The sequence below is a fragment of the Dendropsophus ebraccatus genome, chromosome 3, assembly GCF_027789765.1.
Source record: "Dendropsophus ebraccatus isolate aDenEbr1 chromosome 3, aDenEbr1.pat, whole genome shotgun sequence".
In the NCBI taxonomy this organism is placed as follows: Eukaryota; Metazoa; Chordata; class Amphibia; order Anura; family Hylidae; genus Dendropsophus; species Dendropsophus ebraccatus.
This window is the reverse complement of record NC_091456.1, coordinates 194,077,139-194,089,650: the sequence shown is the minus strand read 5'-3', so window position 1 is coordinate 194,089,650 and position 12,512 is coordinate 194,077,139. Positions and strand designations below refer to the sequence as shown.

The window sequence follows — 12,512 nt, the reverse complement described above, 5'->3', positions numbered from 1 at the left end:
TCATGGCAAGCATTCACACTCAAGGTCTCCTGTCTACCCCCATTGCGCTGGAAAAGGGGACGAGGCAGGGTTGCCCTCTGTCTCCTCTTCTTTTCGACCTTGCTATAGAACCCCTTGCCAGGCATCTGACACAATCATCCCTTTTCGAGGGGATTGGGATAGGCTCGCAAACAGTTAAGCTAACTATGTTTGCTGATGACCTCCTCCTTTTCCTTAGCAGGCCCGACCAGCACCTCCCGAAGGTTTTAGACTTCCTGAGTAACTTCGGAAGCTTCTCGGGCTATAAAATTAATGTGACTAAAAGTGAACTCCTACCCTTGGGCTTGGCCAGACCGGACTGGCTTCACTGTCTAAACCACTTAAATATTAAGGTTGCTTCCTCCTCCGTAACATATTTAGGGCTGAAAATAGGGAAAACTGCAGATACCCTATACGCTCTCAACTATTTACCCCTTATAAAAAAGATTACCACAGAGCTGAAAAATTGGGAGAGCCTGCCTTTGAGCTTAGCTGGCCGGTGTCATTTAATCAAAATGATAAGCTTTGCCCGCCTGCTTTATCCGTTACAAACCCTTCCCCTTCTACTTAAACACAAAGATGTTACTGCGATAAACAGGGCCTTCACTAGATTTCTTTGGAGGGGGAAGCGTCCACGGATATCACTTACAAAGCTTATGCTGAGCAAGGTGGATGGAGGCCTAAATTGTCCCAATGTACGAGGGTACAACTTCGCCAGCCTCTTCAGCAACGTACCTGATTGGGTTCATGGTCCCTCCTTTTTCTCTAATATACATCTGGAGCAAGCCTTCGCTCATCCTTGGGATGTCCGGAGTCTTCTTCACACATCCTATGCTAAATTGCCCTCCTTTGTAAAATGTTCAGCTCTTTTTCGCGACATCATCGTGACGTGGAAGGAAATACGGAAGGCCTTTGGTCTTCCCTTCCTTGTATCAAAACGTATGCCCTTGATACGCCATCCGGAATTTCCTCAGGGACAATCGTTTCCATGGCTGAGGCGCGAGTCACTGCAGGGCCCAACATCAGTGGGGGATCTCATAGACTATGACCATCGTAAATGGCTTACTCCTACCGAAATTAGATCCAAATATCGCCTTCCTCCCTCCTGGTCCCTATTTCTAAGTCAGGCCCACGCCTTTTGCACTGCCAGGTTGTCTGATCTTTCCAAGGAGGCGACCACACATGCCCTTGATGGTATCATAGGGTCCACACCCCATAAGCCCTCTATTTCTTCACTATACATGGCCATCCGCAATGAAGTTCAAACTAAAAGACCTGACAAGACGTCCCTCTTTAAGACCTGGGCGACCTGGACACAAGATCCTGACATCGCAGACACTATATTGATAGGATGGGCCAAGGTTAGACAATGCATTATTAATGAGAGATGTAGGGAAACCTATTTTAAGCTGGCCCAGGGGGCCCTCTACGGTTTCAACATCCTGTCGTCCCCCTCTTTTCCGGACAGAATCACTGCATGCCCCAAGTGCCAGACACCATTAACCAACCTATGGCACGGGGTGTGGAGCTGCCCATTCACCTTGCGGTTCTGGCAACAAGTGACTGACTACGTTCACACCCACTGGAAGGTCCGACTCCCACTAACCCCGCAGGTCCTCCTGTTCCATCAACCCCGCCCCCCAGATGACACTGATGGCGTTAGCTATACCCCCCAATTGATACCTGTCATACTTGTAGTAGCTCTCCATTGTCTGCTCTTCAATTGGCTATCTTCCTCCCCTCCAGACATCCCCATGGTCATAGACCAGCTGAAGCTCTTGATAGAGTCGACACAGAACGGCACAAAAACAAGTCTACCAAAAAGTTCTTTCAGAAATGGCGAGTCTTTATTATAACACACTATGACCAACAATCCATAGCGGACATTGTGAGGCCGTTTCGGTTCACTGTTTGGTGCTGCAAAGCTGATTTGGTGGGGACCCTTGGTCCTTTGAAACTGCCACAAGTGTAGGACCAGAATGCCCCTGTTGTTTGGTGGACTGTGTACTGTACCATCTCTTGCCTGCTGTCTTTTTACCCTGTCATGCGTTTATAAATATGTAATGATTTGTGTCTATGCACCGTCGAATACTGATTAATCGCTAGCAATGTTATATTGTTATTGGTTGCGTTCTTACTGTTTTCTTTTGAAAATGCAAATAAAAACATTTAATAAAAAAAAAAAAGATAGGCCGGTGATGTAGCTGTAAATTAACTCTTTGTTGTCCTGTTTTGGTGCCTCATCTCCCTCCACCCCTCACCTCTCCATAGAAAAAAAAGAAGACGGGGGGAGAGCTTCAAGGTATTTTATGATAAAAATTAATTTTTCGGCTAATAAACCCAATTACAAAGTTTCTTAAAATCGCCTGTACTATTGATTTCTCATCGACTCTAGGAACAGTCTATCTTCAAATGACATTGCTATACGATTGTCCTCCTTAGGGCCCTTTTCCACCGGATGATTATAGTTCGCATAATCGTTAACGATTAACAATCTCAAACGACCGCTATTGCAAAAGACCTGAAAACATTCACTCATTTCCATTTCCATAATCGTTACTTTTTCTTTGCTATTGCATTCGTATCTACTGCGAACGACCGAACTACGTCTTATTCAATGCGAACGATTTGCGAACGAGCAACGATAAAAATAGGTCCAGGTCAACGATAAAGTGATCAACGATTTCTCGTTCGGTCGTTAATTGTCAACTGCATTTCAACTGAACGATTTATCGTTTAGATTCGAACGATTTAACGATAATCTGAACGATAATTGTCCGGTGAAATAGGGCCCTTAGTCTTGCACCTTAAAGTGACTGTACCACCAGGCCCAGGCTGAAGCACTGGAGGCGGCCGACCCACCCTTAGTGGGAGGAAACTCTAGCCCCTCTATGATAGGGTTCCATTGATTCTAATGGTGTCACGTCATGGAGGGGCTGGAGTTTCTTCCAACTGGGGGTAGGTCCGCCGCCTGCAGTGCTTCAGCCTGGGCCTGGTGGTACAGTCACTTTAAGTGCGCTCGGTTGCCATCCAAAATGCAGTCATTACACACAGGACCCAATGGGATACTTGGTGATGGAGCGCTGTGTGGCCGATCCTTCACGAAGAAGCATTTCCTGGCAAGCCACAAAGCATAACAGTTCAGGTGCCAGGCATCTTAGATAACAGGTGCCAGGCATCCTAGATAACCTCAACCACGAGATCCCTAGGAAATACTCCATGAGCACCAAGTTCATATTCCAGGACGTTTAACAGGGCCTGAGCAGATGGGTACTGTCAAAAGAGGTGCAAGCTTGTGGGCCTGCGACAGTTGGGGCACCTGGGCCTGGACATTGCCCTTAGACCCTCCCTACTGTCCCCTCTACTCCCTCCTTTCCCCTGCCTCCCCCCCCCCCCCCCCCTCCCCCCCCCCCTTTTTTTTTTTTTTTTTTTTTTTTCTTCTTCTTTCTCTCTCTCCTCCCTCTCCTCTTCCCTTCTCTTTCCTCCGTAGCGTCTGCTTTCCCTCGCCCTTCTTCTAACCCCCCCCCCCGGTCTCCCCTGTGGCTTTCTCGCCCCCCTCCTCCCCTGTCCTCTACCCTTCTTCACCTTTCCCCACTCCTTTGCTTTTCCCCACCCCCTCCCTGCCTTCTGAACCTCAGCGTCTTTTGCTGGGAGTTCCTCTTTCTGGTCCTTTAGCTGAAAAGGACGAAGGGGTTGACGGTTGGGAGCAGCCACCGGGCCATCATAATAACTCATGGAACAGGCGGACACTGTATTTCCTCATCCAATTCGACATGAGTGTTAAATTGTACTGACCTGTTCTACTGTGTACATTTTCATATGTCTCTCGTGTCCAAATGTTTCGCCTTTTTTCGCGACTTTCTGGCTCGGGGTGTGTTTATCCCTGATTGTTCAGCTTTTCTTTGTCGGAAAATGTGGCTACTAAATAAAGAATTTATAAAAAAAAAAAGAGGTGCAAGCTTGCTTCCTAATCATATGGTCACCCAGGGCAGTACCTGGTGATGCTAAGATGCCGTTTCCATTGCCCTTCCTGTTTTCCTATATACACTTCTCTCTTCACCTCTTCAGACTTAGGGGGCAGTTTTCAGGGAGCGCGCGCACAAACACACACATGATGTCTTATTATCATAGCTGGTTATCAATTAAAAAAAAAACTTTTATTAATAAATATCAAGATTTGAGACACAGTGTGATATATACAATGAGGAACATTTCAGGATTGTGATCTGGAGTCTGTATTTGCTTTTTAGATGACGTTAATTGCTGATTGTAGACTTCTCATAGTCATCGACTGCTCCAAACTGAAATCGTGCACCATAACACACCGAACGATAGTCGATAGTTACTACGATCCTTATTGCAATCGTTACTACGATCGTTTATTCCTTCTGATCTTAGCAAAACAATGTGCAATTACACTGAACGGTTAAAGAATGCGGAATTACAGCGACCGATTAACGATAATTTTAGGTTCAGATCTAAATCAACGATCAACGGCATGAGAACGATTTTTCGATCGTTGCCAGCAATTACACAGAATGATTATTGTTTAAATTCGAACGATATAACAATTTTTTGCACGATAATCGTCCTGTGTAATAGGGCCCATAATTTGTCTGTAATGTTAGGGTCCTATTCCACCGATTATCGTTCAGATTATCGTTAAATCGTTTGAATCTAAACGATAATCGTTCGTTTGAAATGCAGTTAACGATTAACGTCCGAACGAGAAATCGTTGATCGCTTTATAAGACCTGGACCTATTTTTATCGTTCGCAAAACGTTCGCATTGAATAAGACATTGTTCGGTCGTTCGCAGTAGATACGAACGCAATAGCGAAGAAAAAACGATCGCAAATACGATCATAAGTAACGATTATCGTTCCATGGAAATGAGTAAACGTTTTAAGGTCTTTCGCAATAGCGGTCGTTTGAGATCGTTAATCGTTAACGAATATGCGAACGATAATCGTCCGGTGGAATAGGGCCCTTAGGGTCTATTTCCACAGAAAGGTTATCTGACAGATTATCTGCCAAAGATTTGAAGCCAAAGCCAGGCATGGATTTGAAAAGAGGAGAAATCTCTGGTTTTCCTTTATGACCTGATCTCTGTCTGTAGTCTGTTTCTGGCTTTGGCTTCAAATCTTTTTGTGTAAATGGACCCTTAGTTTTTTCCATGTCAATAATACAGGTTACAAGAAGTTTTTTTTTCTTTGTGCGAGTTTTTCCATATTCATGGAAATGTCATTTGTGGGTCAAACCATTGCTGGACAAGAAAAGTTTTTTGTGCGAGTTTTTAACCCGTTAAGGACGGAGAAATTTTTTTTTTTTGCACTTTTGTTTTTTTCTTCCTCATGTTTAAAAGCCCATAGCGCTTGAATTTTTCACCTGCAGACCCAGATGAGCTATTATTGTACTTTGCAATAACAGACTTCATTTTTCCATAAAATATGCTGTGAAACTGGGGAAAACTTATTTACACAGTAAAAGTGTAAAATTTTTAATTACCTTTAATTTATTTAAAAAAACGGAATGTGTTTATTGCTCTATTATCATCTGTATAACGCTTTTCTCCTTTGGTCTATGGGGCTGTGTGATTTTTTTGCACCATGATCTGTATTTTTCATCAGTACCTTGCTTGTGTATCTGCAACTTTTTTTTTATTACAATTTTTACGGATATGATGTGACCAAAAATCTGAAACTTTGCACCTTGGTGGTCTTTGCGCTTACGCTGTTTCCCGTGCGAGATCACGAATGCCATAATTTAATAGTTTGGGCAATTCTGCATGCAGCGATACAAAATATGTTTATTTATTTACTTATTTTATTTAAAAAAATTGGGAAATAGGGTGATTAACCCCTAGGCGACCCTGGACATACCCGTATGTCCAGGACTGCCTCCACGCGTTCAGACCGTGGCCGCACTCTGAACTGCCGCGGTCCCGGGTGCCGCTTGTAGCCCGGGACCACGGCTATTAGCGGGCATGGTCTGATCGCCGTGCCCGCTAATAGAGTAATCGGATGCAGCTGTCAAAGTTGACAGCTGCATCCGATTACTTGATACAGCCGTTCCCTCGTGTCTAGTCCGGGGTCAGTGCCGTAATGGCGCTGATCCCGGCTCGGCACTTGATCTGTGTTGCATATCTATGCAGCACAGATCTCAATGAGAGATCAGTGTAGTTATACTAGAAGTTCCCCAGGGGGGGGGGAATAACCCTAACCCCAGGGGGGGAATAACCCTAACCCCAGGGGGGGAATAACCTTAACCCCAGGGGGGAATAACCCTAACCCCAGGGGGGAATAACCCTAACCCCAGGGGGGATAACCCTAACCCCAGTGGGGAATAACCCTAACCCCAGTGGGGAATAACCCTAACCCCAGTGGGGAATAACCCTAACCCCAGGGGGAATAACCCTAACCCCAGGGGGGAATAACCCTAACCCCAGGGGGGCTTCTAGTATAAGTATAAAAGTACAAATAAAAGTGTTATTAGTAAAAATCCCCCTCCCCTAATAAAAGTCAGAATCACCCCCCTTTTCCCAGGTTATAAATAAAAATAAACAAATAAATAAATAAACATGTTTGCTATCGCCGCGTGCGTAATCGCCCGAACTATTAGTTAATCACATTCCTGATCTCGCACAGTAAATGGCATAAGCACAAAAAAAATCCCAAAGTGCAAACTTGTCGCATATACGCAATCAAGGTACCGATAGAAAGATCACATCATGGCGCAAAAAATGACACCTGACACAGCCCCATAGACCAAAGGATAAAAGCGCTATAAGCCTGGGAATAGAGGGATTTTTAGGAACATATATTTGTTAACAATGGTTTGAATTTTTTACAGGCCATCAGATACAATAAAAGTTATACATGTTATATATCATTGTAATCGGAACAACTTGAGGAACATATATAACAAGTCAGTTTTACCCCAGGGCGAACGGCGTAAAAACAAAAAAAAACCAAATAAAAGAAATGCGTTTTTTTTTTTTTCAATTTCACCACACATCTAATTTTTTTCTGGTTTCGTAGTGTACTTTATTAAAACAATTCAGCCTGTCATTACAAAGTACAATTAGTGACGCAAAAAATAAGGGCTCATGTGGGTCTCTAGGTGGAAAAATGCAAGTGCTATGACCTTTTAAGCACAAGGAGGAAAAAACGAAAAAGCAAAAGTTGAAATTGGCCCCGTCCTCTAAGGGTTAAACTTTTACTACGGAACAATTTTTTTTAACTTGTATATTTTTTTTTACACAGTAATCTGTAGTCCCCCTAGGGGACATCTATGAGTATTGCACATTATTTAAGTTGCAATATGTTAAAAAAATGATAATGCAGTGTATATTTACTGCATTGATCTCTGTAATCAGCACTCGATTACTAAGAGTTGTTGAAGCCGATAGTAAACAATTGCCAAACAGAGATTTGCATCATAGCATTGCTAAGGCCCAGCCAGGCAAGTAGGACAGATTGCCCCCTTTGCGATTGCATGGATTGTGTTTTGACATCATATAAATGGTTAATTAGCTGGAACAGCCCACGGGATTGGTGTAGTAAAGAGCGGAGTCACAGCCCTCTCTGTTCCCCCTTTGTGACCCATTGGCGTATGAGTATATCATCGGTCCCTAAGGAGTTAACGTGCAGTTAGATTTGACTTTTGCTTAAAAGACTTTCCACATCTGGATTGCGAAAGAAAGTTCTTCCTATGTGAATTGCCTGATGTTTAATAAGATGTGGTTTTTGAATAAAACATTTCCCACATTCTGAACATGAAAATGGCTTACTCCCTGTGTGAAGTCTCTGATGTTTAACAAGAGTTGATTTCACTGTAAAACTTTTCCCACATTCTAAACATGAAAATGGCTTCTCCCCTGTGTGCGTTCTCTGATGCTCCACAAGATATATTTTCCGATGAAAACATTTTCCACATTCTGAACATGAAAATGGCTTCTCCCCTGTGTGGCTTTTTTGATGGGTACTAAGTTGTGATTTCTGAGTAAAACTTTTCCCACACTCAGGGCATGTGAATGGCTTCTCCCCAGTGTGAATTCTTTGATGTTCAATAAGTGTTGATTTACGAATAAAACCTTTATCACATTCAGAGCATGTAAATGTCTTAGCTAAGGGATTCTTTTCACATTTAACATAATTTCTGTGACTTTTATTTTGCTTAACAGTCTGTGATGAATCAGTAGACAGGACTTCTGTAACAGGATGAGATGAGAGATCTTTGTTGTGAGGGGCCGGGGGTATATCTGGGGTAATAGAATGTTCTCCATGTTTATCCTGTGTGATATGATCCTTCGAAAATATTAGATGTCCCTCTGAACCCCAGGTACAGTCATCTGCCAAGAAAGAGATTTCATCTTTTATCTTTCATCTTAGAAGCATGGATGATTTTTTGTAGACCCCCACCCCAACAGTATTGCAGATGTGGTCTCAATAGATAAGTGTCACATGATATAGGTCACTATCCTTACCTACCGACCCTTCTCCTATGTCACTATCCTTACCTACCAACCCTTCTCCTATGTCACTATCCTTACCTACCTACCTTTCCCCTATGTCACTATCCTTACCTACCAACCCTTCCCCTATGTCACTATCCTTACCTACCAACCCTTCTCCTATGTCACTATCCTTACCTACCAACCCTTCTCCTATGTCACTATCCTTACCTACCAAACCTTCTCCTATGTCACTATCCTTACCTACCAACCCTTCTCCTTTGTCACTATCCTTACCTACCAACCCTTCTCCTATGTCACTATCCTTACCTACCAACCCTTCTCCTATGTCACTATCCTTACCTACCTACCTTTCCCCTATGTCACTATCCTTACCTACCAACCCTTCCCCTATGTCACTATCCTTACCTACCAACCCTTCTCCTTTGTCACTATCCTTACCTACCAACCCTTCTCCTATGTCACTATCCTTACCTACCAAACCTTCTCCTATGTCTCTAATTCATGATTAAAGGGAACCTGTCACCCCCCGTGCCGGGTTGACAGGCTCCCGACCCCCCGTTAGAGCCCCCTATACTTACCTAATCCCGCCGGGTCCCGCTTCTGGAGGTGGTCGGGTGATGAAGATCTCAGCCCCTGCAGCCCGGCGCGCGCGCTGAGAGATGAGTCCAACGCTCATAGAGAATGACGGAGCGCTGGACTCTCCTGTCATTCTCTATGGGTGTTGGACTCATCTCTCAGCGCGCGCGCCGGGCTGCTGCACCTGAGATCTTCATCACCCGACCGGATCCAGAAGTGGGACCCCGCGGGATTAGGTAAGTATAGGGGGCTCTAACGGGGGGTCGGGAGCCTGTTCCCTTTAAGACAGAAAAGGACCCAGAACAGACCTCCATGGACACCACTTGTAACCAGTCTCTGCTCAGAATACCCTCCATTACCAGTACTTCAGGCAAGACCTGTGCCCGGCAGAGACCTGCGCCATACGCGGGAATCGGGGTGGTGGTTCAAAAGAAGGGCCGCAGGACTGGCATCCCCACGCTCGCACCAGTTTATTGATGTAAAAAACTTAAAGTAATGTAACTAAAGGTACATTCACTTGAAGTCCAGAGTAGCAATATTCATAGCAACACCTCTATCATTTATCCAGTTCTTGTGACATAGAGAAATCCATGAGATTAGTCTGACACGATCGGACCTCAGTAAAGCCATGCTGGTTTGGATACATCAAGTCATACATTTTTAGAAGATCAATTAAAAATTTTTTTTTTAGAAGTTTACATCTTATTTACTACTACAGATGTCAGGTAACTGGTCTGTAGTCACCAGCCTCATCTCTACTACAAATTTCAGGTACCCTTCTTAAAGAGAAGTCCAGCCAAAATTAATTTTTGATATGTTATTACAAATTTCTAATGTACATTAATTATGGGAAATGCACATATAGGGCTATTTCCCTTCATTTAGTAGATCAGGAAGTGTTAGAATTCTCTCAGATACAGTGACGTCACGACGAAAGGTGTAATTCCTATGGAGTGTCCAGCAGGGGGTGCTCTATATGTAGAAGTCTATTGGACTTTATTGTTTCTATGGATTTCTAGGTTAAGTAATGTAATGTAGTGTACAGTGATTTATTGAATGAATACATCTATGGAATACTTTGGAGAGCAAGTGTCCTTGCTCCCCAAAGTATTGCATTAATGTATTCAATCAGTACATTAGGATATGACAGTAAGCCCGCCGATCCGCCGAACTCCCGCCGATCCGGACTATATACACTGAACTACTGCTCCCATCATCTGCTCATAGTATGAGCAGGTGATGGGAGCAGTAGCTGGGTTATGGCTATCACTTGCCTGCTGCCGGGCGCAGGGGGCTCATCACACAGGAGCGCTCCCCCCTCCTCCTCATTCCGGGATCCGGGGAACCTCCCCCCTATCCCAGGGCTGACTTCCCGCCTGGCCGCCGCTCTACCCCCACACATACCGGCTCCCGATGCATCAGTGCGGACACCAGGATGCATCGGGAGCCGGTATGTGTAAGGGGCGAGCGGAGGCCAGACGGGGAGTCAGCCCTCGGATAAGGGGGAGGTTCCCCGGATCCCGGAATGAGGAGGAGGGGGGAGCGCTCTTGTGTGATGATCGGCTCCCCCCTGTGCCCGGCAAGTGATAGCCATAACTCAGCTACTGCTCCCATCACCTGCTCATACTATGAGCAGATGATGGGAGCAGTAGTTCAGTATACATAGTCCGGATAGGCGGGAATGCGGCGGATCGGCGGGCCTACTGTGATATCCTAATGTACTGATTGAATACATTTATGCAATACTTTGGGGAGCAAGGACACTTGCTCTTTAAAGTATTCCATAGATGTATTCATTCAGTAAAGCACTGTACACTACATTACATTACTTCACATAGAAATCCATAGAAACAATAATGTTCCATAGACTTCTACATATAGAGAGCGCCCCCTGCTGGACATTCCATAGGAATTACACCTTTCGTCGTGACGTCACTGTATCTGAGAGAATTCTAACACTTCCTGATCTACTAAATGAAGGGAAATAGCCCTATATGTGCATTTCTCATAATTAATGTACATTAGAAATTTGTATAACTTTCCATAAGTAATAACATATCAAAAATTAAATTTGTCTGGACTTCTCCTTTAAGGATGGTACAACATTAGTCAGTCATTCTCTGCATTAAGTGGTCACTACTCACGTGGGTGGTTACCTGTAGTGATGTCCTCCTTATACTTCTCATCACCCCAGACGTCTGTCTCTTCTTTTACTATTATGTTTATAACATCAGTACTACTCACATCTGTCTCTGGGGCATTAATATTGTTCCCATCTTCCCCCTGATTCGTAAGATGTGAGAGAAATATTGTAAAAGTCATCAGACAGGAGGAGAAGTCAGGTGGGATGTACAGATCATAGTGAACATCTTCATCTACCTGATCCTGATCCTGTGGGAGAAGAGGACGGGGACATCTCTCTGGTGCTGTTCTCTTACTGGATCTGACTGGAGGGAACACATACAGAGACTGAATTCATTCTTTCCATCCAGATAATACAGAGAGGAGGTGTGTATATAGTCCTGTCTATTACCTGCTGATGGGAGGGGCTGCTGATCCTCCAGCATCACATCCTTGTACTGATCCTTGTGTCCTTCTACATACTCCCACTCCTCCATGGAGAAATAGACCGCCACGTCCTGACACCTTATAGGAACCTGACACACACAATGGTCACACAGTCATCCCCCCCACCCCTCCAGTGGTGTTACTGTATAATGTCCCAGCATTCCCAGCAGCCACAGTCTCACCTCTCCACTCAGCAGCTCCACCATCTTGTTGGTGACTTCTAGGATCTTCTCTTCCTCCATTTCCTCATGTATCAGGGGCCCCGGGATTGGGCTCAGGGTTCTTCCCCATCCTTCACACCCAGTGGCCCCACAGCGCCCACTAGAGGACTTCTTCACTACTGTGTAATCCTGTGTATGGAGAGACACATTACTATCACTCCATCCATTCCCAGAATCCCTCACTTCTCCAGTCCTATCCATCTGTTATTCCATAGATAAGAATGATGTCATGATGACATCACTCCCAGAATCCCTCACCTCTCCAGTCCTATCCATCTGTTATTCCATAGATAAGAATGATGTCATGATGACATCACTCCCAGAATCCCTCACCTCTCCAGTCCTATCCATGTTATTCCATAGATAAGAATGATGTCATGATGACATCACTCCCAGAATCCCTCACCTCCCCAGTCCTATCCATCTGTTATTCTATAGATAAGAATGATGTCATGATGACATCACTCCCAGAATCCCTCACCTCCCCAGTCCTATCCATCTGTTATTCCATAGATAAGAATGATGTCATGATGACATCACTCCCAGAATCCCTCACCTCTCCAGTCCTATCCATCTGTTATTCCATAGATAAGAATGATGTCATGATGACATCACTCCCAGAATCCCTCACCTCTCCAGTCCTATCCATC

The 12,512-nt window shown here is 44.5% G+C and overlaps 2 protein-coding genes across 2 annotated transcripts in view; both read right to left on the bottom strand.

Annotated features, from left to right (window-relative positions):
• Positions 1–12,512, bottom strand: part of LOC138786650 (zinc finger protein 585A-like) — a 214,893-nt gene that overhangs the window by 88,681 nt on the left and 113,700 nt on the right. The window lies entirely within an intron of this gene.
• LOC138787611 (zinc finger protein 850-like) overlaps positions 1–12,512 on the bottom strand; it is a 61,606-nt gene that overhangs the window by 36,982 nt on the left and 12,112 nt on the right. The window contains exons 4-8 of the mRNA XM_069964952.1: positions 11,453–11,545; positions 11,218–11,356; positions 7,682–8,371; positions 5,901–6,025; positions 3,604–3,693 (exon numbers count right to left, since the gene is read on the bottom strand). Of these exons, the coding sequence (XP_069821053.1) occupies positions 3,604–3,693; positions 5,901–6,025; positions 7,682–8,371; positions 11,218–11,356; positions 11,453–11,545 (1,137 nt within the window). The remainder of the gene's footprint in view (positions 1–3,603; positions 3,694–5,900; positions 6,026–7,681; positions 8,372–11,217; positions 11,357–11,452; positions 11,546–12,512) is intronic.